This window comes from Chlamydotis macqueenii, chromosome 1 (genome assembly GCF_036417535.1).
Source record: "Chlamydotis macqueenii isolate bChlMac1 chromosome 1, bChlMac1.mat, whole genome shotgun sequence".
Taxonomy (NCBI): Eukaryota; Metazoa; Chordata; class Aves; order Otidiformes; family Otididae; genus Chlamydotis; species Chlamydotis macqueenii.
This window is the reverse complement of record NC_141556.1, coordinates 55,092,908-55,118,946: the sequence shown is the minus strand read 5'-3', so window position 1 is coordinate 55,118,946 and position 26,039 is coordinate 55,092,908. Positions and strand designations below refer to the sequence as shown.

Below are 26,039 nucleotides of genomic sequence, written 5' to 3'. Positions count from 1 at the left end.
CCTGTCTCAAGATATGTCTCTGTTGAGATGTGTAGCTCTTCAGCTAAAGTAGGTCTCCTAGATAAACCTCCAGTATTGCCCTGGATATACCAAGAGATGGTGATCCTAGAAGTCTCTGCTTCTTTTTTTTTTTACGATGCTTTCCTAGAATACAGATCGAAAGAGTGTGTTTTTCAAATGAGTCATGCCGTGACAGCAAGATACATCCAAACCAGCCCTATCAGATCCTACAGAACGATGTTCTGCGCAGAGTCTCAGTAAGGGGGCTATTGTCAAGACCTTTATCTGCTGAACATTCAGGTGCCCAGGTTCTAAAAATATCAGGAGAGGGACTTTGCTTCCTGAAATCAGTCGTCTAGTATATGTGTGGAGGCAGGGGCAGCCTGCCAGCATCTGGCAACTCTCCTGTGATTTTGCTAGGGAAACCCCAGGTGATGTGCAGCCAGTGCCTGGTAAATACGGTTTCTTGTTAGTTCCTCTTGTTAGGACAGAGCGGATAGAGTTCTTAAAGTTGCAGTGAACCAAGAATAACAGCCCTTGCTTGGGGCTGAGGAGGTGAACGGTACTACAAAGGTGACTGGGGCCTTGCTTTCTGGCGAGTTGTATGGGATAACTGCAGTGGGAAGGAATGGCTGATGGGCTGCACTGTTACCTCGGGGACAGTACCAGCTGTAGGAGGAGCTCTCAGTCTGCATCTAAAGATACTCTGCAGTTTCAGTTCTGATAAGTTCTCTGGAAAGATAAGTTTTTAAAGGCCAATATTCGTACTCATACTGTAGGAAACTTGCTCTATTCAATTACCAGAAATTTTATGCTTTTAAGCTAGGGCTTTGTTTCCTTCTGTTCCTGGTTCCTTATGTTTATTTGGTGTCCTGGTGCTCTGTGTCTCGCTTGCAGTTCATTTCCATGCATGATTTGTAGTGCAGCTAGAACAGGGCTGCTATAATGTTGCTGCAGAGAGCTCAGGCTGGGTTATCAGAACTAATAGTACTGGGAATGCCGATGGTACCCTTCTCTCAGCACTTCTGTGCTCATTTAATTTCTAAGCTCTTTGCTCACTGGTCTGCTAAAGCCCTGTGGAAGATGAGTGCTCTTGAGTGTGAATTACTGATCCTGTTTTTTCTGCTTAGTTCTGGTGCGGCTTGTAGTGGAGCTGAAGTCAGAACAGTACTTACGCTGCATTTTGGATGAAAGCCAAAAAGAGGTCAGTGAAGATGAATTCCTTGCCCTTCCTTTCAGTCCTTCAGAGGTTGAGGAGATGGGAATGAGTGGCTCTGCAAGACTGCAGCTACTGTGCTGGGATGCAGGATCTGCTGCAGTGGGACGTCCTACTGCCAGCTCCTCTGTGATTTTGGCAGTGTTGGTGTTTATCCTGGAGTTTTCCTATTTTTCCCATGATGCCTTGCAGCCATATGGCTTCCTGGTGTTCTGGTGAAGCTGTGTGGCTTCCTCAGATTCTTCTTTTCCTACTGTACTGTTTTAGTGATATGAGGAGCTTTCCCAGCCCATGCCATGGGCCCTTGCTCTCTTGATTCCTAAATTTGTGATGGTCGCATGGGGTACAAAAAATTGGGAAGTAGTGAAAGTGGAAAGAAGTTCAGCTGGTTCATCTGCTCATGTAAGAGCTGGAACGGAGAGAGAGGAAAACAAGCAAGAGATTTTTTGGATTAAAGACATTTTGAAGACTTAGTGGTGTGTTCAGGGTTTTCTTGTGGTTTATCCTAAGTGATGAAGAGGACCTAGCTTAGGAGAAGATTCTATTCTGGAGGGTCACCGACAGCTTGCTGGTTTGGGTGCATTTTTGCCTTTGAACTGCGTCCTCACCAGTGAAATGTTTTCTTTCTCTGTCTCCTCTACAGCTGTGCAAAGCAACTACCATGAGAGGCAGCCTACCCACATTCACTCTCTTGGGCAAGCTGGCAGATGCCATCCCAGGCTTTGCTGATATACTGGTGGTAGAGCACAGTGAGTAATGTGTCATGCCCCACGGGAGGGTAGTAGTCACAGCCCTAATACACATACACATGCACATGCACATACACATGCACATACACGTACACATGTACATGCATGCACTCCCCTATCCCCTGTGTGAATTTGTGAAGGTCACACAAGAAGCCTGTCCAGAGTGGCATTCAGGCCTCCTGGGTTGCAGGTCAGTACCTGCGTAGCAGGCTTGTCACTGTGCTCTTAGCCAGCCTGGCTAAACCAGCCTCTGTGAACTGGGGTTGGTGGGTCTTCCTCACAGGCAACATACATTTAGTTTTTTCTTTCCTTGGTCCAACCTCTGAGGGTCTGCTGACCAAGCTTAGCAGTTTGTGGAAGTAGCTGGGATGATGAATCTTCATATGTTGAACAGTGAGCTCCTGTAGCCTCTGCTCAGAGGAACAGATGGTGGTGAGCAAATCACCTAATTGTGGCGTTCATTCATCTGCATACACCAGTCTGTCCAGTGGGCTTTTGCAAGTTTTTAAGGGAAGTGGGTTTGTGCTTTTAAAAAGTCAGTTCATTGGTGTGAATGTTTGACGTTTCTGTTCCTCACACTAGGTAATTTAGTGGATTATCTACTGGTGGGCTTGACGTACCCAAATGAAGGTGTAAAGGCTGCTGTCTGCTACTTGTATGGCAAGCTGTACTCCTCTCCTGTTGGCACAGAACGGCTCTCAGCACACTTCCAAGACAGGCTGTGTGCTCTCTTCTTGAATACCTTGGGGCGTGCGCAGACAAAGGAGCTGCAGGTTAACTGTTTGGGTAAGACATTGCTGAGAGAAACTGCAAGGTGAAAGGGAAGGCTTAGCATGAGGAAGAAATCCTGAGCTGGTTTAGACGCTCCAATTTGGGCTGCTTCCTAGAGGAGTTTTTTGCTGCTTGTCTGAAGCAGTCGATCCTTTCTGTTACTCCATAGCAATTAAATGGCTCAGACCTGCTGCTGAGCTCCCCCAGCCCTCCGTTGTCCCTCGAGCCCCGCGTTTGCCTAGCGCTGATTAATCTTCAGAGTCTCCTCAGAGTTTGCACTGTGGCCTGGCCTGTCTCAATCTGATGTTTCATCCTAAGAACAGACCATTCCTCAAAGTGTCCAAATGCAAACACTATGCATGGACAGGTGGATTTTGTAGAGCAGTGGGATGGTGGAGTCTAACAAATATGGTCTTCAGATGTGGGGCATCGTGTTATTTAGGTTAGCAAGGTAATTTGGAAGTGATGCTTTCTTGCAATTATGCTTCCAACTGCACGTATCAGCTGCTGCTGGGGAGCACAATTTCAGCCTTTCTGACATTGCTTCTTTCTAAACCATCCAGGGAATTCTTTTTTTCATGTGGGAAGTAAACGGGAACTGGATTGCTCATCAGATCATCTGCTCAGCTACTAGAAATGGATGATGGTACCTTTGAAAGCAGAATTCTCAGACGATAGCTCAGACGATACCCCTTGTGAATTTGTACTGATGATTTGCATCAATACCTGTCCTCTATACTTTTATACTGAGGGCTTTTTTGTGTGTGTGGATATCCTTTAGCTAAACACAGCTGTTTTAGTACAAGCCTGTGAAAGTTGAAGGGGAAGATAAATGCCAGTTCTCTAGGAAGTATTCCAGGGAAAATACCTGGTTATTGTTGGGTCACTGGCTATAGCTTGGAGAAAAATGCAAGTCAAGAGCTCTCCCAAGAAACAGTTTAAGGGGTGGGTACTGGAGCACAGAAGACAGTGCGATTAGAGTGCTCCTGAGATCACATACCAGTGCACATGCATGTCTCTGAGAAGGCACAGGGAGCAGATTAGACCCAGCAAAAAACATCAGCAACAAGGCATTGCAAGACATGGGGATCATGGCAGTATCTGGGGGCACGGTGAGAAGCAGCTCCCTAAATTGGAGGTGAGGGCCTTTGTTAGGAGTGCAGGAAAGGGGAGGAAGCTGGCAACAAGTCTTAGGCTGTAAATACTCCTGTGTTGATTTAACCTTTGCTATGCCCAGTGTGGTGCTCACTCTTGCTCCTCCTTTTGCAGGTTTGCTAAAGGAGCTGCTGAAATCTGACCATTTTGTATCCATTCTTATGAATAATTCACAGACAGGGGAGGAGTCTGAGAACCCTGACTTTTTGGAAGGAGAAAATCCACTGCCACTCGTTCTCAAAAAGGTGATTGCTGAAGTAGCAGTGAGTTGTCGGTAGATGTGAAGAATTTGCTGGGCTGTATTGAATCTTTATCTGAGGCACTTGAGTATGCCGTTGCCAACACCAGCAATAGAGGCTGCAGTGGGAAATGGGGACACCCCCAGAGATCACCTCATTGTTCCTTCCTGCATCCTGGAGAGGGGAAATTTTACTCCTGGCCTCAGCTGATTTTACTTACTCACACTTGTGGTCTGATACAGCACTTACAGTGCCAGCCTGACTAAGCATAGAGGCAGAGCTGTTCTTACTCATAGTCTTCTCTGTTGTGGTTCTCATTTTGCATTTTTTGAGTGTATTTGGCCCAGTGTTTTACCTTAGCAAGTTTAATCCATGAAATACTTGCCAAAAGAGAGATCTTAATTTATGGTTTAGATTTTAAAATGTAGAGGAAACTGTTTCCTACTCATATCTTCATAGTCGACTTCCTCGCTCATTTTGACTTTTGTTTCCCAACAGCTTTTGTTGACCAGAGATGAGATGTTACAGGCAGCAAGTTCTCACTGTGTGGCTGCAGTGCTGGTTCACTCTCCCAGCAGATATGCTCCTGCTTTTATCCATGCGGATGTTCCAGGTGAAGAAATGCAGTAGCATCTTATTGTTCATCTCCCAGTATCAAAGCAGCCCAGGGCTATTTTGTTTTAGGAGCTGGTCTGGCTCTTGGAAATCCACTGATGGCGTAATGTGTGTGATGATTATTTTATACCAGTAAAAATGGCTAATGTAGTTTTAGGAATAGAAGGGGAGAGTAAGTTTTCAACTGAAAGTGTAGAAGCAGCTGTCAACAGACAGAATGGAGTTTCCACAGCAAGAATTTGGACAAGTCCTTGAAGTCAAGGTCCTTCTTGCAGGGCCTTAGATACAAGCTTAAACAGTCTGGGGTTCCATCTTATCCCACTAAATATTGTAAGTTTGCACAGAATTTGGTCTGGGATTTTGCTTTAGAATGTGGCTGTGGGAGATGATTTATTATTTCTCTGTAATCCCAAAAGACAGAAATGCTTTCATTTTACAAATTCTTTGGGAGATGTAAAAGTTCTGAGGAAAAGAGAAGATCACTGCATCTGTAGTAAAGCTTGCTTTCTGGCTTTTCATTTGTGCCGAAGGCTAGAGCCACAATTCAGCTCCTGCCTACTGAGTTTGTGCTGGGAAGATGCCTGCCTGTGGGACTCTGCTCTCCAGTCACCTTGTTTTGAAGACCAGCATTCCCCCAAGCATCCAGTCCATTCTCTGTTCCTGCCGTTTCATAATACAAGCATCCTCCCTGTGGCTGTTGCTGTGCTTCCTTATTTCCTCCTCCTTCCTCTCCTCTGTTCTATGAGCAGCCGTGCCATGCTGTGAGCAGACTGCCTCTTACCAGGGTGACCTTATTTGTGTATGGGGGTGTGTGTGTTTTGCAGAATTCCTGTTTGAGTGTCTCTTGTGCAACAGTGAAATTATCATCTGGTCAGTGTATTGCTGCCTGCTCCTCCTAACTGAAGAGCGCCTTTTCTTCTCCAAGTGTCACACAGTCTATGGTGAGTCATCAACCTTTCTGACAGAGTGACTGCAATAATACTGTGGGCATTTGTGCCTCTAGCTGAATTTCAATGCTTTACACACAATCACAATTTCCAGTCAGGATGGATCAAGGACTGAAAATGAGTGCCTATCAGACGTGTTTGTATGTCCAACATAGCTTAAATTTACAGTGTCACTGTCCTGATGAGTTCCTAATGAGCGTGCTTTCGTTATAATAACCAGTTATCATGACTGACACTACCTAAGTTACTGTTAGGTGTTTCTGTGGACATGCCAAGAGTGGATTTAAGAAGGAAGGCTAAATTCCTTCTATTCTTCTGGATTTACCTCCAGCAGTGGAGGCTGGGTCCTATTGTCAGGGAGCTGAGTGAACACTCAGCAGTTTTAGGTAGTTCTTTCCTTTTAAAAATTAATTTTGCTTCCACCTTGGAATTTGGGGTGTATAAAGCCCTCTCTGTGACTTCTCTTGAATATGTGCAGGCATTGAATCTCTGTTGAGGAGTCTCCAAGATGTCCTGCAGCTGAGCAACGTGGAGGTGCACAAACAAGGGCTCCTGCTCTTCACTGAAATACTGAAACGGTAAGGGAGTACCCCCACCAGGCTTGCATAGGCAGGGTTGGGTGCCCCAAAATGGAGGTTGTGCTTTTGCCTGAGACCAATTACCTACACCCTCTGCTCCTTCATGTTTGAAAGATGGTGTTGAACAAATGCATCTCCCTTATTCTTGTGAAGAAGGGCCTGATGGCCGTTACCGAACCTCCTAGCTTGTCCTCTTTGCACATGCATCCACCAGTATATCTGCTTCTTCCTGCTTCCTTGCCAGTCTGGAAGGTGAAATTTCCTTTCAGCTGTACGTAGAGCAGGAGAGAACGCTAGGAAAGTCCACCTGTATGTGAGCAGGCCAGCTCCTGTTAAGTGCACTTCTGTGACAAAACAGGGCATGTAAATTCCGTGGCTTCTAGTCTTGTATTATCATCTGAGCTAAATTCAAACAGCAAAACCAAATTCTAGGCTGAAATATGAATGCCTTCTGTCACTTTTTTCCTCTTATTTTTTGCTAAGGAATAACATACCCTGGCTTGTTTTGCTTCTGTGCTTCCTGTTCTTGCCTCTATGATCTTATTCCCGTCCTGTCATGCTAGTGACAGAGTCTTGTTTTTGCCACTTAGTTCCCCCAAGAGAGCCCTTGAGCTGAATTTGGGAAATGTCACAGTCGATTTTGTAGCAAATGGCAGGGTAAAAAGGAGAAGGGAAAGCAGCAGTGCTAAAAGAGTGTGATGATGCCAGTGTGGGATCTGTCAAAAAGAGAAACCAGGATGTGGGAAACACTAATTACAGCGTTTATGCTTGTAAAACAAAGAGAACACTCTGTGCAATTGCTCTCATTTTCTAGCACACCCATTCTGTTTCTCTGAGCTTCGCCTTAGAAATGATGTTTTGTTTTAAATTATCTCATAGTCGAGAAAGGGATCTCATCCTGGAGCCTTTCCTCTTGGTTTTTCCTTGCAGCTGGATTCACTTGTGTAAGCAAGCCCCACACTCTGGTGTTATCCAAGCAGGACATCCTGCTCCCCTTGGCAGTATGTCAGGAATGGTGGGTAGCTCTCCCTGGAGTGCCCCTTGTCTCTTCTAGCACAACCAGAGTGTTGAGCACAGTTTGGGGCCCAAAGATGAGAGACTGCGGCAAGCTGCAAGAGTGCTGTCCTTCACACTTCTCTCCCGGGCCCGAAGACATCATCGTGCACCATATTGCAAGTGGGTTTGTGCCTCTTGAATGAGTCAGCAATACTCCTCCATCCTTTCCTCCCTGCATGAGTCAGTGAAGACTTTTTTTCCTGATGTTTTACTTCAGAAGGTCAGCGATTAAAGAAAGGAAATACAGAGGATTAATGGAATTACAGTATAAGTAGAAACAGTTTGGGGGTTCAGCGCATCACTCACAGCTTGGGCCAGAGGCTGCTCCTGGTGCCCGAGTTCCACAAGACTTTCTCCTTGCCTTACCCACCTCATGGCTTTTTCTCACAGCAGAACGTGCGGTGACTGCCAAGCTGGGTTTCATGCCACTGAGGGACTAAGAAGTGTGGTTCTGCCTCTGTTTGCTTTTTGCCCCGTAGCTGAGCTACTAATGTAATTTCTACTGAAGTTCACTTTCCTTTCCCATTTGTGCATGGGAGCATGTGCTTCTGGCTTGCTTTAGTCAGGCACATCTGTGAAAACTGAATAGCAGGGAATACTTTTGGCTCCACTTGGGAGCCTGGCTCCTGTCACACTGTGCTGCTTTTCTTGCTTCACTTCGGAGCGACCCTCTGGCAAGCTGTTAGTGCCGCTTGTCCACATGTAGCTGCCTGTCTTCCCCCACCACCTTCCCAAATCTACCTGACCCAAATGAACACAGTCTGCCATTTACACAGCTCTGTCCAATAATGGGATTAATGCCTTATCATCCCTCCGTGCTCTCATGCTGCATGCTTAAAGCTGTTAGGCCACAAAGTGATCAGATAGTGATCAAATACTCACTATCAAGAAGAATTGTCAAAACAGTTGCATTATGTTTATTTTCCTGATTACTTTTCAAGTTCATGGAAGTCTCTCTCCTTCTTGCAGCATCTGGCACTAGAAGTGCTATAGGATGGAGAGAGAAGCCATTCTCATGGCATCATCCTTGTTGTAGGATGGTGATGTTTGCTTGTTTACTCAGAAATATGAATTGCCAGATGAACCTGCAAATGCCAAAGCAGATGGCCTCAGTATAAAGTCCTAGGGAGAGAGATCACTGTATTTTGCAAAGCCTGTTTTTCTTGTTCCTCTCATGTCAGTGTTCACTGATGCAGTCACACAGTTGTCCACGCTGTGGGTTTTTTTCATCATAGTAGGGCTCCAGACCTGCTGAAGTTCACTCTCTGTAGCAAACTCTCCACCTGTTCAAGTTTGAGACTGCCTCCTTGAGAGCAGCTGGCTCTGAATACTGAAATGCATGGCTCAGCAGTCCATTTGGTGAAATGAGGGGAGGGCACTACAGATACTTAACACTGACAATATTCTCCTTGCTTACTCTCTTCACAGGCAGCCAGTGGAAATCAAATTATTCGCAAACCGAAGTGTATGTATAGAAGCCATCAATGTTTTGATGGAGACAGTGAACTGCCCAGTGCTGGAGGTGGCACTGGAGGCTGTGAGAGCTGTGGCAGCTTTCCTGAGGTAGGCAGGAAAGTGTTTGCAGGCTTTTCTTTAGATAGATCTGTTGATACCATGTTGGTCCCCTGTGGCTGTGTGGGTGAGCGTGCTCTGCAGTGGGACTTCTGGCTGAGGCAGGCGTGGGTACAGCAGAACTAGCTTCCCACCTGCCTCAGAAGACTGCCAGGGCAATGGAGCTGTGATGGGCAGCAAGTTGCTGCAGCAAGGATCTAGCGTCCCAGACAGGCTCGTACTGCGGCTGCTGTGGCTTTGTCACTCTGTGCCCCATCCAGATAAATAAGAGCAAGCAGGAGACTCTGTACAGTCATATGCATCCTGACTGTAGTGGGAACGGACAGCGAATGCAGTGAGGGTGTGTTTGGGTGTGGATGAAGGCACTGTTCAGATATTGTCACCTTAGTATGCTGTGCTGGAAAGAAGTGGCAATGGGATGTTGCTGTCAGAGGAGCAGTTATTTCTGCTGGTGTTCCTTACCAGGTGCAATGTCCCCAGCGGGGAACGTGCATGCTGTCTTTCTCTCCGCTTGTTTAGGAAGGATCATCTGAGCTCCCCTCCTGTTCCATATCAAGAGCTGCAGAAGCTGCTGGAGGCAGTGCTGAAGAGATGTGCTGACCTATCCCCACCACAGAGTAGCAAGAGGCATGCAGTAAGTCAAAAGTTGTTGTTCCCTGTTGGCAGGACCAAGCAGGACTGGAATGATCCTCCTAGCATACTGTGTGGATGTTGTATCTGTGTTCTGTCCCCTTACCCAACGGCTGTTGGATTCTCTGGTGTTTCTTTTGATCTTCATGCCTCAGGATGGTACTAATCTTTGTGCTAATCTGAAGTAGCTGAAGATGGATGCTGGTGACTGTTGTCTTTCTAAATCAATGAAGAATTGTGGGGCACCACTTGAGCGCTCTACTCTCTTTATGTGTACAGTACTCCAAAGTAATTTGAACTTCCCCTTCTTCAGGCCCCCACCTTGTAGGCTACATCTTTCAATCTACCTTTTTGACAATGGACATCTCTTGCTGTGCCTTCAGACAAAGAGGGCTGTCATATATGGACTGTGATGCCTCAGCAAGGGAGCTGCTAGCCACTCTTTGCACTGCAAACCCTTTCCTGTTCCCAGAATGTGTAATTAGTGCGCTTTGCTGCTGGTACCTATGCGTTTCTGAAGAGAACCACCATTAGAGATGGCTAGCAAAATGGCAAGGGCTGAGCCTTCTTGCTCTAGGCTTAGAGCCATGTAGGTTTAGATTGCACGCCTGCAGTGGCAAGAGTGTCTTGCTGGAGTACCAGAGCTCCAAATGCCTGATGCGCTATCTTTAGGGCCAAATTCTGTGGTACTAGATGTCTGTCTTCTCTACCTGGAGAAGGCAGAGCTGCTTTCTGCTCCATAGGCAGATGTTGGTCAGTCTGTTTGCACACACACAGAGCTTCGTGTCCCGTTCAGAATAAGGAGCTTCACAGGAAGGACATTAGGCAAATAGTAAGGACATCCAGGATGTCTTTAAAGGAAGAAAAGGGGAAATGATTGTACCCGTACTAAGGTATCTCAGTATGAGGAGAAGGAGTCCTGAACTGCCAGGCACCAATGTGTCGCATGCCCTCCTCTGGTAGTGTTGGGAGAAGACCACCACAGCAGGTTAAGGCTTAAAGGGGCAGATTTTGATTTCCAGGTGGTTCCTACTTTGGGCAAATGATTAACTCTGACGCTGCAGTTGGCTTATAGCTGAACTCAGTAGGATGCTGTGTGGGAACAAGAGCTAGTACATGGATAGTTGCTTACAAATCTGAGCCAAAGTAGAGAACTTCTAAGATTTCAGTGCTGAGGAAGGAGAGGAATTGTTCAGCATTGTCTGAAGAGTAACTGGAAGAAAGAGTTTTTTAAAATACCAAGTTTTCCCTGAAGTGTTTGAAGCTCCGTTAGCTGAGCTGTTTAAAACGCAGTTTAGACCAAAGCATGGCAATACAGACTGCAAAGACGGGGCAGTGCAGAACTAGTAGCTCCGTAACTCTGTCCTCCCTAGGAAGAGCACAAAAGCTCTGTAACTCTACCCTCCCTGGGGAAAGCACAATAGTAAAAAAAAGTTTTGTGAAAGAAGTGAGTGAAGTGAAATCTGTTGTTCCTTCTGGTGCTGATATCAGAGAAGAAAGCTATTTTTTTCGACAGTGACCATAAGATTTTAAAGACTTCCCTCCTTTAGCAGGGTGATCTGTTCTCAGTGTCTCAGAGTCACCCAGCAAACAGAAGTCTCATCAGAGTTCCTCAGAGACAGGGCCAGTTCTTGCTCAACACCTTGGAAACTTTCAGAAATGCTTGCAGGTGAGGACAAGTCAGGGGGGTGGGTGGGTAGTGTGCGTGTCCATGTCCATCCATCCTCCTATCCTTGTAACTCAGTTCCTCTACCCAACCCCACCACTGAAATGTCACAAGTGAGTTCAATGCATGGCGCTTGTCAGCGAAACAACAGAAGGAGGGATATGTAGTGATAGTGAAAATGTTGTGACACTTGTATGTGTCTCCCAAGAAATCTCCCTGGGAGCTGTCATTTTTTTTCATGTCTTTGAGGAACTGCTTGAAAATTAGCCAAAACTACTGACAATGTAAAAACTGTTGGAAGGTATGTGTGAAAGCATATTCCTGTGCCCTGGGGGTATGTGGTCTCACTGCTGGAGGGAGTTAACCATTTAACAAATGTGTATCTGCTTGAGGTGCTGGCCTTGGATTTGCTCATGTCTGTGACCTGTTACTGTGAGTGGGTTTATAGACACCAGCTTTTCCTGTTTCGCTGGATGAGAGCCGTCTGTTACCCTTAGCTGCATAGCAGACAATGGTAGATAAGTTTGTGTATCAATCTGGATCTGTTGTTAGGGAAGTCTGGCCAACTTAGTTGTTTTGCCTTGCATCTCTTGCAGTTGGCTTGGCTGAGATAATTCAGTCAGAAGCAAGTGTCCCTGTCTGCACCGACCGAGTGTCTCGGGGTGGTGTTAGAGGGCACTCAGGTTCTGTCATGGTTTTTAGATCAGCTGAATGGTCCCCTGGCTGATTTTCACGAGGTTTGCTGTATTGTGCTTCAGGCACTCTGGCCTAGCTGAGAACCTTTAGTCTTGCCACGCTAAGGCTTCCCACAGCAGATACTTTCTAAACAGAAGCTAAGTCTTCTTTTCCCAACTTGCACTGTTGTGCAGCATTGCAGACTTTTAATAGCTTTGCTCGAGAGGTAACTCTGTGTGACTGCCAGATTCCTGTGTTTCTAACCCATCAAGTGTTTATGGGGTCCTTAATAGTGAAAGTTGTTATGGAAATGTATTATCTCCTGACTTCCTTTACAGAGTGAGGAGAATTCCTCTCTCCTCTGCTATCTGTTGTGTGTTTTAGGTTAGCAGTGGAATTCCAGAGTGACTTCATGGCCCAGGAGAATGCTTTCACTGCCCCCAACTCCAAGAGCGAGGATACCCTGAGCAACTTTTCTGAATTCCTGTTGAGGATTTGTGACAGTCACTGCATCCCCATGGTCATGGTAGGGTTTCTTTTGAAACCTGGAATCAGTATGCTGGTTCTTGCTCATTGAACTTGGGTAAAAATTAATGGGCTGTGAGAAATTGTCCAGGGATCTTCTACAAGAGTGAGTTGAATCATTCTCTTCCAAACAGTTCAGGGCTGGTCTGTAGAGAGCTTAAATGCCTGTGTTTGCCACCACTCAATAAAAAGCTGAAGTGCAGGTGTTAAGTGTTACTGGAGTCAGCCGCAGTTAAGCGTATGTTGTTGGCCATTCTGGAGAATTAGCCGTCTGACCGTAAGAGTGGTACTTCCAGGGCAATATGGGCAGTAATGTTGCTGTGCATCAAGGCCTAACTGGTTGCGAGCTGGAATCAGGAAGAAGGTTCTTGTTTGATGTCATGTCTTGCAGAGTAAGCAGCACAGCTGATAACGTTGGCAGAGGGGAGTGTTAGTTGCTTTCAGAGTGCTCTGTAAGCCTATGTGCTTGCTGCCAGGCATTTTGGTAGAAGAACTGTTACGCCATTTCTTTGGATTTAGATATCTAACTTTCTAGGTGGGCAGGAGGCCGTAAGAAAGCTGCAGCTTTCAGTGTTTATTGCATATCATGCACCTGATCGTTTCTTCTTTCCACAGAACTACCTGGAAAGGGCTGTCAGCCCATCACTGATGGAGGTTTTCATCTCAACACTTAATACTCTCTTTACAGTGGTGCCAAACATGCGGAATAAGTTCTCCAAAAAGCTGGGTATGGGGGTAGTGTGGGATCATGTTCTCTGTGCTCTTAACTTAACTGATGGAACTTGCTGCTACTGCATATTACTGAGGCAATGAGCTTAACGAGACTTTATGTGGAGGATTATATTACATGTTTATATGAGTAAGAATAGAGTGCACAGGATGAAAAAGTTATTTGGTCTAGCAATGATGATGGGACAGATTTTATTTTAGATAAGTAAGTTGTGTCGGCTTTACCCTTTCCTCTGGAATATTCAGAATTGGCTGTTCCTGTAGACAGGGATTATGCTGGAATTGTTGGTGGGATTTTACTATGTAGAAATCCTATTTACTCTCTGTATTCCTTACTCTTCACACATCAGAGAGGTGATGTAGAGAATTCCTCTATTCTAAACATGTGAAGCTGGCAAATCTTCCCTTCTCCCCCTGAGAAAACAAATGAATCTCAGATACTCCCCTCCAAACCAAACTTGGACTAGTTTGCTTTGGGAGAGAAAGCCTAACAAATGTATTCTTACCAAGATGGCCTGCCCTGTTCAGCAGATTTGCGTGAAGATACGTGGGGATGGTTATGGGACCTGCCTACTCTTTTCCCTTATTGTACATGTTCTGTGCTCCTTTGATATTTTTGTCTTGCTTTCTGCCTAGCATCCTCCTCCTTCATCCCACTGACACTGGAGCTGAAGGCCAGATTTTGCTCTGTACAAAGGTATTGTGATTTGTGTACTGTGAGTGAGTCAGAAGTTTCCAGATGGGAAAGCAGATCATGCCTTGTCTAATGCACCTGATTAGGCAAAGTGGGAGACTGGAAGACCAAAAGTAGTTGTATCTTATTGCAAAATGTAAATGGTAACTGACAGTGGAAAAGCTGGATATGGGAGAAGGGAGAAGCAGTCAGGTAGCAGGTGGGTGGATTTACACAGCATTGTGAGAGTTCTGCGCTCTGTCGTGAGCTGTGCAGATAGAGATAAAGCAGCTTGACTTTGGAGTAGTCAAATAGTGGGTGTTTTGAAAAGAAGTAACAGTAGCATCACTTCCATCTGAGCTCTGGCTTCTTAGGCACATCTTACTACTATCTTTGTTCCTGGTGGTGTGATAACATATAAGAAATGGGAGGGAGGAGGAAGACTTCAACAGCAGACGTTGCAAAGGGTCTTCTGTGTAGCAGAGGCTGTGATTTCTAGGGAAGACTCTCTGTGGGTCTGCAGAGATGTTTTACCTCCTCTTTCCCGTGACTACATCTCATTGAAAGAGTAAACAAAATATACAGTACCCCTAGTCCTGGTTACCACTGTGGAACTGAGGGTGGGGATGTTTGTGCCTGTGAATGGTGTGGGAGGGGGAGTGATCTAGGCCTCTGAATACGTCAGCATGGGGCACCAAGGATGGTGTGTTACAGTGCAAAGATGTTTGGTTATGTCCTAGTCTGCAAGAAAATCATAGGAGAGAGAAAAATATCTGGAAATAGAGCTGTTCTTACCCTTTTAGTGAACGTTTTGGCATTCTTCATATTGTTAATCTGTGGGAACACCATAGCTACCATATATATTAGAAGTATGAAGGGGATGTTTGTAGCCTTCTTCACTGTGTCTTTCTGCTCTTCTTCACAGTAATCCTGCCTTGAATCAGGCCTGTTCCAGCTTCCTCTGCAGTTTGTGCCTGAGCCTTTACTCTGCCACAGAGAAGGAGAGAACTTCTTCTCAGGAGGGCAAGTTTCGGAAAGAGACAAATTGCTTCATTTAGTTTGAGGCCCTGCCACTCTCTATTTAGGTGCAAAAATAATTTTTAAAAAGACAAAGGAGGCGGGAAAGGAGGACACACATAAGCTCTGTTTAGAGATTTTTATTTCCCAGCTGTTTTTTAAGCTGGTCCAGTGAGGAGATAACATGCAGAGAATGCCTTTTAAAGAGTCTGGAACCCTACCTGAATGAATGTGTTTCATCTGCCTATGGTTTTGTTTGCATGGGGACATTTATTAGCACAACTGTGCATGGCTTAATTGAAAGAATATTACTTGCTGCGTAGTCACCCATATCTGCAGATTAAGGTATTTTTTTTCCTCTGGCATACTCTGTAAAGCTTTCCTGTCTATACTGTAGCTTTCCATAATAAGTAAGTCTCAAATAAATGAGATTAACGTTTCTGCATCACAAAAACCACTTTTCCCACTGGCAATGGTTGGTCACCATACAGGCAGCATCAGCAACTAGCTGGGAACCTCAAACAGAAGTGTCTTTTCATCCTCAAAGCTGTCTCCGTTAGATGGAGTCTCACACCTCAGTTCATGCCAAATCATAGAAGTACGCTTGCTGTGTGCAAACTTTAGGGTAGTAGATTGGCTTTGATATTTCCTACATCAGGAGCTTCCCTAATTTTATGTGCTTGAGTTAGGGCAAGCAGTTGCTTCCATCCCTCTGTTCCACTCTGCTTTGTTGTAGACATTCCTCATCACTGCCTGCCTGCTCATATTGCTTTTGCTTCTAGAGCAAGAGATGTCTGAGCTCCTGCAGAAGGGTCTGCCTCAATTGAACTACACTATTGCTGAAAGCCTTCTCCTCCTGGCTGAAACCCCTGAGCCTTTCTCTTTGGATCAGTCGCTTTGCAGCCACCAGCACTGCTTCATACTACTGTCATACTTTGCCTACACCCTTGGGGACAGGTGAGCCAAGACTATAGAAAGCAAGTGGTTTGGTAGCCGTTACATAGCATGTGTAGGTGGGTAAGGCATGTCTAATGTTATTTTTTCCACTCCAATCTCCTTGAATGCAGGTTTGTCCCAGAAGCAGAGCTATTTTTAGCCGTAAGAAATTTCCTCCTATCGGCACAGGACCATGGAGACTGTTCCCCTCCATACATACTGAGAGCTGCACTTTACCTCCTTGCTGTCTGTCAGGACAAGGGTGAAGCCCTGGACTTGGTAAAAGAAGATTTCATTCCTACCTCTTGAGCTCTTTTGGTTGAAACTAAGATTTCTCCCAACTCCCGTCAACCCTCTTGCAGAAAGTATTTTGGCATAGGTGGTGAGCGGTGAATGAGTGAAGAGTGTGCAGTGCATCTACACTCTGGAAAGTTAACTGTGAAAAGCCACTAGGGAACATAGATTTGACTGAATAAACTTGTGTATGTGTGGGAAGTGTAAATGCGTTGGATAGGCTGTGAATTCACATAAGGAATATAATAAATTTCATAGCTTTGGTCTCCTGAACACATCTACAGCCTCTGCAGCAGGCTTTCTAGTGTTCCCATATGGCTCTTTGCTGCTGCACAGCTTTGAGCACTGTACAAAGCCTACAAGTTTCTTAGCCTTTGTGATGCAAATGGGCTTCACAAAATGATGTTTAACTGATCTATTTGATTGCCTACTTAAAAGGCAGTGTGACTGCTTCTCACAGTAAACTCTCATCACTTCAGCTTATGGATATTCAGTATCTAGTGATTATTTTGTTCTCTCTCCCCCTCCCCCTTTCCCTCCCACGCACTTCCCAGAGGTCGTTGTGTACCATAAGGAGGATCCTGGACAATCTTCCAGATCTGAGCTTCATCTATGTCCATAGTCCTCTTCTGCTGAAATTCTTCCTGCACTACCCTGAACTTATGGGGAGATTTGGACACCAAGTCCTCCAACTTTGGTTTTCCTGGGGAGACTGCAAGCAAACTGAGACCGAAGAAGCTGATTTTGGTGTGTCTGATCAGCTGAACAGTGCTAACCCATTACTTCCCATTCTGAAGAGCAATTCCAGCATTTTACTTATTTTACTGGTACGTGACTTTCACAGGGACAGGCTTCTTTCCTGGCCCTGATTTAGGGGGCTTCTTGGTTCTTAAAGCTCTTAGTGCTATTATGAGGCCAAGGCTTCTGCCAGAAGGGCCCGTATGTGTATATGCAGACTTCCACCTCCCAGGGAAGCCTGATATGGAAAATGGGACTGTGTGTATGTGTCAGCTTTTTCTCTGTCATCCATCCACTGTGATAGAAAGTGATCTTTTGAGAGCTGTCTAGGAAGGGATCTGAAGGGTGCTGCTGATGTATGCCATGAAAAACCCCATTCCTTTCTCCATCGAGATATACAGCTGAGGACTCCAGATTCTTCTGTGGCAGCCTTTCAAGAAGCTGTTTTGCTAATTTGAGAGCAGTGGTTTACTACTGATAGATGAGAAGGGTATGAGTAACAAAGAACATTGAAAAAGCAGCATGCAGAGATCAGGTCTTGAGGGCATGGCTTTCTGTTTGTTTGGGGTTTATAATTTTGTTTGGTTTTGACTGGAGAGTCTTGTCAGAGATTTTTGCAGTACTCTTGAGTTTTCAGGGCTGCAAATAGCACATTTTTATTGCTCTTAAAAGATAAAATAAAAATGTTGGGACAGGGAAAGTTAACCAGCGCAGGGGAGAAAGGGGCCTTGAAGTAGCAGGACTAATGTGTTTGTGTTTAGCTAGTGTAATGAGCTCCGTTAACCTCTGTAATTATGACAGAACCCAGGTCCTGATGGCTGCTCAGAGGCCTTCTCTCAGTTCCACCTCTCCCACCTGCCCTGTCACCCCTCCCCATCAGTATCTGCTTTATCCCATGACTATTCAGCCAGTCACATCATAAATACTTGCTACCATTTCCACACCAGAACATGAGATTTGCCTGTAAGGGCAAAAGCTAAGAGCTGTGATGTTTCTTCTTCAGCCTGTTAGAGAAATTAAAACTATGTATCATTGAGAATAGAAACCCATATCAGCAGAAAGTGAAGAAGCAATTGATTCTGAACGGGCACCCGTCAGGCATTACAGACTGGCATGTATTTGTTCTGATCTAAGAGGCTATGAAGTAGATTTTAATATCGCAGGTTACTGACATGACTGACTGGAGGGCTCTTGCGTAAGGCAGTTCTTTCATGGTATCGTAGTTCAGCCCCGATGGGGACCAGACTATGCAGTCTCTCTCTTACTCCCCCCACTCTCTGAGAGAATAGGAGGAGATTTGGTAAACAAAAGAAAACCGGAAGAAAAAAACCAAACACATGGGTTGAGATTGAACAAAAAGTAAATTTAACAGCAGTGACAGAAAAAAACAAAACAGTGATGGAATACAAATACAGTATAATAGCTTACAACAGATCTCCACACCTAGTTTCTTCCAAGTAGCAGGGAGACTCCCTTCAGCACCCTCCTCACTTATATACTGAGCATGATGTCAGATGGGATGGAATAGCCCTTTGGCTAATTTGGGTAAATGAACCCCAGCTGTTAGCTAATTAGTTAACTATCCCAGCCATAGGGGCTATCAGCTTCAGTTCTCCACCCAGCTCAGGTAAATATTAACTCTATCCTAGCCAGAACCAGGACACATGGTTAGGGTGCTATTGCAGAGTAGATGGTGACATCCGTTGGTGACATACCATTGCAGAGCATTAGTAAAAGTGATCAATGAGTTGATGTATCAGTACAAATTAAGAAGAAGAAGTGTCCCATGAGACTTGTCTACGCTGTTACCTTTGGCAGTAGTTCTGGAACCTATCACTCCATAAACTAAAGCAGATGTATACATCACAGATCTGTCAATAAGTGAAAGAGAAAGAGTGGCTCCTTCCCTGAATGGTACAGCGTTCCTGCTTTCCCTTTTCTGTCTTGCCATGCACTGTGGCAGAAATAAATTAATTTAGCTCTATCCTGGGCTCTAAAGTGAGTTGTAATAAATCACAGGCTTTGACAATTCACCTTTCAGTTGGGGAAGAGCATAATCAATCTGAATTTAGATGGGCTAATAAAACACTGCAATGTCCTCGGATAAATATACTGTCAGATGTAAACAAAACTTATGAGGTGAATAACCTCAGCCTGAGAATGCACTAGTAAAATGGAAAGGCCTCTGCACGGTACAGTGAAACAAAAATGAATGTCCTTCCAAGGATGATTTATTTGCTTATCTGCTGTTAATAATTGTCTGGATTGGATAGAACAGATGGTTACTGGCTTCATCTGAGACCTTGAGCTCCTGAGCAGGAAGGAAGATGTTAACAGTGATGCATTTACCAGGATCAGGAAGGCTGTGGCCCTTAGTTAGTGCCATTTTGCGCTGTGTGTGTTCATCTGGGGGTGAATGTGGTCGTGATCACACCCTGTCTCACTTGTCTTCTCCATGCTCTAGATCTGAGCTGCTCTCTCAGAGAATGGAGGTGGGCTGACTGATGTTAGATTACATTCCTGAATGTCATGTGGAGCAGATCTATATCAGTGGAGCCAATTGTGCAGGCAGGTCACTGCCCCTTGTTCCTGAACGTCTCAGATATGGGCAGGAATCAGGCTCAGAACTAGAGAGGCTTTTCTGGCCCAGGCAGCCTGTTATTACCTCAACTGCTTTCCTTGGGTATGGAGTCCAACAGGCATTTCCTCTCCATCATCCCAGTCTTGGATGCGTGACTACTGTGTGATAGTGGGAGGCTGCTGGAAAAGGCAGTAGGCTGTCCTGGCAGGCTATAGGCTTGATTGCTAAGAGCAGTTTTCTGTTTACCTCTTTCAGCTGTACCGTTTACAATGCAGTAGCCAGGACTACTGGGAGAGAAGAGGAAAGGTAGTGCTGCCATAATATATGTTGAGATGGTCATGTTATGTCAGCACTACCAGGCATTTTCTGCCTGATCTTTATGGAAGTGCATCTGTACATGCTGTGCAGGTGAATTTAATGTTAAACCCCTTAACAATGAAAGTATGTCCCAATTAGGGCTACTGGCTGTGGAATTCAACTCAGAGGCTCCAGACAGAGCTCTGTAGTCAAGAAGCAGGCTTGTGGGCTGAATGCTGTGTACACGACTCTTCCATTTTCCATGATTGAGTGATTGCTTGTCTGGTTTATGTACGATTCATGCAGTTTAGCTGTTATGTTGCTACTGCAGATACAAGACTGCCAGCCTTTAGAAAATGAGTAACTGTGGACTGACTCATAAGCTTGACTTTAGGTAGGCATCTTTTATACGCAACCTGATTTTTCAAAACGACAAGGAGGGCCAAAGTGCCAGAGGCTCTGTGCTCTTAGAAACAGGACCCTGGCTTTAGGATCTCACTTGTCTAAAACCTTGGCCTTAAATGTATGTTACCCCGTGCTTGTGTGCTGGATGGGAGTTACATAGCCAAATGCATTCTTTTAAAATGATATTACTCAGAGGTGCCTATCCGATGAGAGTCCGTCTGCTTTATTCAGTTCTCCATTTAATCAGGACATACTTGATCTGAACGATGCTTTATTAGGCTGTTTCCCAAGGCACTAGGTTAGCATAATTGTATTAAATAGCAGTGACTTCTGCCTAATCAGGGCAGAAAGGTAATGTGTGTGCTTCTTCCTTTGCAGGACCTGGTCTGCTCAAGCTCTGTGGAGGTGGCTTGGAAGGTGTTAATGACTCTAAGGACCTTCCTGGAAAGAAATGAGGATGTCCTTGTCTGTGACCTCCTCCGGAGTCAGTTCTTGCAGATCCTGCAGCAGCTGCTGGTAGAGAGCAGCTCAGCCTCCTTACAAGGTGACTCCCCTCTGTGACTTGGTCTTGCTGTAAGATCAGCTAGCAGGGTATGTGGCTGAAGGGGTGCAGTCTGGGATAAAGTGTTTTTGAACTGCTGATGTAGCTGCAATACTTAATCTATGTGAGGAAATTTACGGACAGAACTGTGCTGATTTAGTTTCCTTCTCCAGAGATTCTTGTTTTGAAGTGAGATTGTCTTTTTCTGATTGAGGTTGTTCTGGCTTCAAACTGTGATTGTTAAACCAAGGTAAGGTTTTCTTATAATGTCGTAAGTGTTCAAGTGGAGAGCTGTGCTGGTAAATCTCCCAGCTTGAACAGGTGCTCAACTGCTGACTGAAAGACATCCTCCTTTTTGCCTTTACTCTGTGACAAACAGCTTGGTGTGCCTGAGTACACTCTGTTCCCAGGGCATAGGGATCAGGAGTAGAGGTTTTTTGAATCATTCATGCTATTGATCTCCAAACACGAACTGTAGTATCACCAGATCTCATCATTCTTTTAAATCTATCGAAGATGTAGCAGGTTTGTGACTGGGGGAAGTCTCTCTGTTTTCCTTACTAGCCCTGGCTGTGAAGTTGGGACTGTTGTCCCATTGTGAATGGCGCTGTGCAAAGCAGTCTGTGAGCTTGAACTGAAAAAGAGAGCAGTGCTAGGATGTCCTTGCCCCCCTGGTATTGGGGCCCAGCACAGCTCCTGCTTGTTCCTGAGAGGGCCGGTGACACTTAAAATAGCCCTGCTCTGTTTGGAGTGTTTTGCTGTGCAGCATTTGGGATGGAAGCAACAAGAGGGAAAGTGTTTTTGCCCTACCTCCAGCAAAGTCAGTAGCCTGGAGAAGAAAGGGGTTGAAAGCAGCAGCATGGTGGAGCATGGGGTTACGAGGTTATGGATAGAGCACGCAATGTTGGCATCTGCTAGATCTGATCTAGTTTGGAATTGTCCAGATTTGGAGTTGTGGTGTCCCTCTGTCACTGGTCTAAGGGTGCTAGTGGCTGTGGGGAGGTAGATTGTCCATTTCCTGTTGCGGGAATCAGACTTATTCTTCCAGACCACTGGTAATGGAGACAGGATACTGGGCTACAGGGGCTTCTGCAAGATTAGAGCCCTTCTGCTATGCCTGGTATCCTTAGCTCCTCTTCATACTGCATCTTGAAGTCGTTAGCTGAGTTACTGGCAGCCCCGTCTAGAAAGTTGAGCACCAGATGTACTCTGGAGACACAACTTGCTTGTTGCCCAGCACACAGGCAGCTCTCTGTGAGGTCTGAGGCAGATAAGTCCAGGGGATCTGCATCCCTGTTCAAACAGTAGCCTGCTCTGAGACAACAAGAAGGCCCGACAGTGGGACTCCATCAAGAATATGTTAACATTAAAGACACCTGTAAATGTTTCCTTCTCAAAACTGAAAACTCCTGAGCCTTTGTGAAGACATTTTCTGGAGGCAGTAGTTGCTTGCTGTAGGTATGGCTATATACAGTGCAAAATCTTTACCTGTTTACAGTGCTCCAGAATAATAAATATACTAGGGAGGGGGGTTGCCCTGGGGAGTTGGTGATCTGAGCAGCTCCATTCTCCTCATGTACAGACCTGCTGTGTGAGGCTCTCGCCCCTAATGTCTCTGCTCTGCCCTGTGAGATGGGATGGACAGCATTTTCCGGCTTCACAAGATGTTGGAGAACAAATGCTGTGCAGCTGAACGCTCTGAGGTGCTGGGCTGCTGTCAAACCACGGGCTGCCAGTGATGGTCAAGATGGGAAGAGGGCAGTCTGCAAAGGGCTGGTGACTTCTAGATTATTAGAGGTGTCAATTTGAATGTGTGGTGACCATACCCCTTATACGGTTCGCTAAGGGTGTAAAAGACCCTAGTCTCCGTTTCCCCCCTCTTTTCTAGTTGTTCCTAGAACAGTGTTGGCAGGATCCAATGTGTAACTCAGGCCAGTCCGCAGAGGCAGAAAGAGAGCCTGATCCAGAGGGGACTGTCAAGATGAGAATTAAGTTGGGAGCATGTGTGTGTGTAAAGAGGGAAGACTTCCTCCCCTAGCCCACCCTCATTCCTGAGCCGGAAAACTAACAATTCTTGGCATGCTTTAAGGTACAACAGTTTAGAGTTCACTGGCAAGCTAAGCTGTCTGCACCCTTCTTAGCTAACAGGAACCTGCCTGTTTTGCTGAGCCTCCTTTTCCTGGTGCAGCTGCGGAGCAAGGGTGTGAGGGAGCTGGACAGCACAGACTTCAAGCTGCTTCACCAGGGTGAGTCTGTGCATCTGTCTTCTCCCAGGGGGGCTTTGATCTGTGTTTCTAAATTGTTCCAATAGATTATTAGGGGCTGGCTCTTTGTCCTTTGAGAAAAGGTGTACCTTGCATTAGTTATGGTTGCTTTGAGATACTTCCATAGCCAGAGCTTTGTAAAGAGCCCTGGTACCAGTTCAGTCAACGAAACTCAGGTTCTCTGCCTCTTGCTTTTACAATACATTTGTTGTCTGAAACCTCACAGGGTCACCAAAGTATTCTCCTGGCTGTGACATGATTTCAGGGTCTGTAACTGTTGTTGACTTGGCACATGATGGTATTGCTGATGTGCTTCCTGAAACATCCTTCCCCATCCACACTTGCTAACACACAGGGGTGTCCCGTGAACCAGCCATCAGGGACCAGCAGCCTAGTGGACCTGGGCTCTCCCTGACTGTGAGTCCAGAGTATATGGGTCCTGACCAGCTGCAGGACTTGCCCACTCCACCCCAGAGACATAGAAGAGTGGGCTGTGTTTGTTTACTCACCATACCATGACCTTCTGTCTTGTGTGGTAATCTTTACTTGTTCACTTCTCTCCTCTTACTTGGCTATTGGAGGTTCATGCAGGCTGTGAGAAAAGAATAGATACTAGAGGGAGGTTCAGCTGATCCATCCTCTCATCTCTTCCCTGCTCTGACAAATTGATTAAAAGTCTCTCCAGCAGACTTTGAAGGACTATCCCCTTCAATTTTAACTGTTCCATGTCTCAGGGCTGCCTGTCTTGCCCTTGTAAAGAAGTGATGTTTCTCAGACATTCATTAGCCAAGGGAACTGGGGGTGTGGAAGAAGCATGTCCTCTTTATACCAGCCCTTTTTAGCTGCTGTGATTTCAGAGCACAGCTCAGCTGCTCCCAGGAGTCACAAGCTCCTTCTGCTCTTGCTCTATGCTCTGTATTTTTCAACACAACTCTCTCCCTGCCCCAGCCACCCCCTTCATTCCCTGCTTGGCTCCCCAGGCTATGTTCTTCAGGGGTGGGTGTGCAGGGCGCTCTCCTCTCATGAGGCCTACGTGAAACCAGCTCATAGATGGAAGGGGTGTGGGAAGACATGTTCATCTGTGTTTTTTGATAATTGCTTACTCAGACTTTAAGCTCTTCAAAAGATCTCCTATGACAGTTTTGCTGAGCCCTGCAGTCATGGATTTCCCTCACAAACCCTTGCTAAATGTTGTTCCTAAGTGTTTGGTGCTTACAACAAACATGGCATGTTTATTCCTAGTGTGAGCAGGGTTGGTGAGAGTGGAGGAGCACAGCTCTCCATGCCATTCCCCAGTCTGGTCACTGTGTGAGCCAGACACCTGGCTGTTTATGGCTGACCTAGTACTAGGATCAACCTCACTCTGTGGAAAGAGGTAACTTGTAGTCTGTTGCTCTTGGATTCATTAGTGCCCAATGTGATATATACCCTTTAACATACCCTTTTCTGTTCCCTTCAATATACCCTTTTCTATTCCCCTCTCCCCATTATCATCCTCCACTGCACTGTCTAGTCTGAAGCAAATACTCCAGGGCAGATGCCTATTGCTTTATCTGTACCATGCTCTGTTTATTTTCACTTTGGGTTGTGTCACTCTTGTCTGAATCCTCTCCCCTCTGACTGACTTTTTTCTTGTGCTGAGGTGCTCTGTTGTGTTGGTGTCTGTGTTATGCATGTTCTTTTGTTTCCAGTCAGTAATCTCTGCGGGAAATGCAGGGCGAGCGACACTGACCTCCTGCAGCCATCCTTGAATTTTCTGTACTGGAGCCTTCATCAGACAACACCTTGTAGTCAACAGAGAGGTGAGGCAAGATTGTATTGATTGCTATGTTAACCTCAGCGAGGTTGTAGCTTGGCCATCAGAGACTGTATTCTAACTGTCTCAGCAAATAACGCGGATTTTTCCCTTTCCAGACACAGCATTACAGTTAACAAAGACCATTTTATATTTGGGATGAGGTTTTTTAGGTTGAGGATTTTGGTTTGGTTTTGCTGCCTTCTGCTGATTCAGGAATTGGCTGCTGAGAGACAGAACCACTGTATTTTTCTTGTTCGTAAAACACAGCAGTGGGGCTTTGGTGCCTTGTTTGAAATGTCCTGGTGTTGCCATGGTTCAAAAGAATAAACAATAATCGAGAACAGCTCTAACTAACCTTCCAGCTGTGTTAGCTGGAGGCTGGTCATTTTATTAGCTGGCCGAGCAGTCACTTGTGCTGTGGGAGATGAATACCAGCATAGCTGGACAGCCTTACTCTGATGAGCTGTGGCAGCTGGGGCTGCCTCACTGCAGCAGAGGTGTGCTCTGACTTCTCTTCTGCTTGTCGAGCTGGTTTAACCTGTGCCATACCGTCAGCCCCTCTGTTTATGTTTCTGTCACACAGCAGTGGCTGTGCTGCTCTCCAACGTGTCCTTGTTAGAGCTCCTGCAGAAGGTTTTGGAGTGCACCTGGTTGCGGTCCCCTCCCTCTGAACCTGCTTACCTGTCATCTGAGGATGCATTGCTGTGCTCTGGATGGCTGTTGGTTGCGTCCCTCGTACTTTGTCAGCATCGCTACAATACTGAGGTTAGAACCACTCTAGTGTTCAGATCCAAGGAATGGCTAAACTTTAAAAAAAAAAAAGTCTTCATTAGCAGTGGAAAATGGTTTGCTTTGGCCTGGAATCTGCTTGCCTTGGTTGCTCTTTTGTTTTTGTCCACAACTTATTCCATGCTGCACTTCTCCAGCAGGACTGGAAGCTAGCATGTTGCTAAAGGCTGAAACCCAAATCATTGGAGAATTAGAGAGGGGCAGAAGTCCTGGGGGAAAAAGTGCATGCCCATCCCTCCTGATCCAAATCACTTTCCTCTTCAGGACAGAAAAAAATACATTTCAAGGCCTTTCTCAAGGGAAGGCTGGGGGTGGGAGACGCAGCTCTGATGTTATAAACTGCTTTTTTGGTACTAAAATGATCTATAGTGGAGCTGTCACAATCCAAACGTATTATTGGCAAGAAAGTGTTCAATATTAGCAAGCTCATGTAAATGTGGGCAGCTGTCATTGTATTTGATGCTTTGCAGTCCGTCAAGAGAGCTAAGCTGGAGTTGTCAGCTGATGTTGGAATCATAACTTTGAGGGAAGCACTTTCTAATGCCAACACAAGGGTATAATGTTTCCTTTTGAAGCATCTACC

General features: G+C 45.6%; 1 protein-coding gene across 1 annotated transcript in view; it reads left to right on the top strand.

The window, feature by feature from the left end:
• The window catches only part of MEI1 (meiotic double-stranded break formation protein 1), a 40,460-nt gene that overhangs the window by 4,376 nt on the left and 10,045 nt on the right, over positions 1-26,039 (top strand). The window contains exons 4-24 of the mRNA XM_086745538.1: positions 1,131-1,204; positions 1,860-1,965; positions 2,548-2,751; positions 4,006-4,136; positions 4,629-4,743; positions 5,570-5,686; positions 6,171-6,270; positions 8,755-8,889; positions 9,418-9,532; positions 11,082-11,197; positions 12,254-12,395; positions 13,010-13,121; positions 13,760-13,820; positions 14,722-14,819; positions 15,596-15,770; positions 15,881-16,028; positions 16,598-16,870; positions 20,443-20,608; positions 22,747-22,851; positions 24,561-24,671; positions 25,251-25,432. Of these exons, the coding sequence (XP_086601664.1) occupies positions 1,131-1,204; positions 1,860-1,965; positions 2,548-2,751; positions 4,006-4,136; positions 4,629-4,743; positions 5,570-5,686; positions 6,171-6,270; positions 8,755-8,889; positions 9,418-9,532; positions 11,082-11,197; positions 12,254-12,395; positions 13,010-13,121; positions 13,760-13,820; positions 14,722-14,819; positions 15,596-15,770; positions 15,881-16,028; positions 16,598-16,870; positions 20,443-20,608; positions 22,747-22,851; positions 24,561-24,671; positions 25,251-25,432 (2,786 nt within the window). The remainder of the gene's footprint in view (positions 1-1,130; positions 1,205-1,859; positions 1,966-2,547; positions 2,752-4,005; positions 4,137-4,628; positions 4,744-5,569; positions 5,687-6,170; positions 6,271-8,754; positions 8,890-9,417; positions 9,533-11,081; positions 11,198-12,253; positions 12,396-13,009; positions 13,122-13,759; positions 13,821-14,721; positions 14,820-15,595; positions 15,771-15,880; positions 16,029-16,597; positions 16,871-20,442; positions 20,609-22,746; positions 22,852-24,560; positions 24,672-25,250; positions 25,433-26,039) is intronic.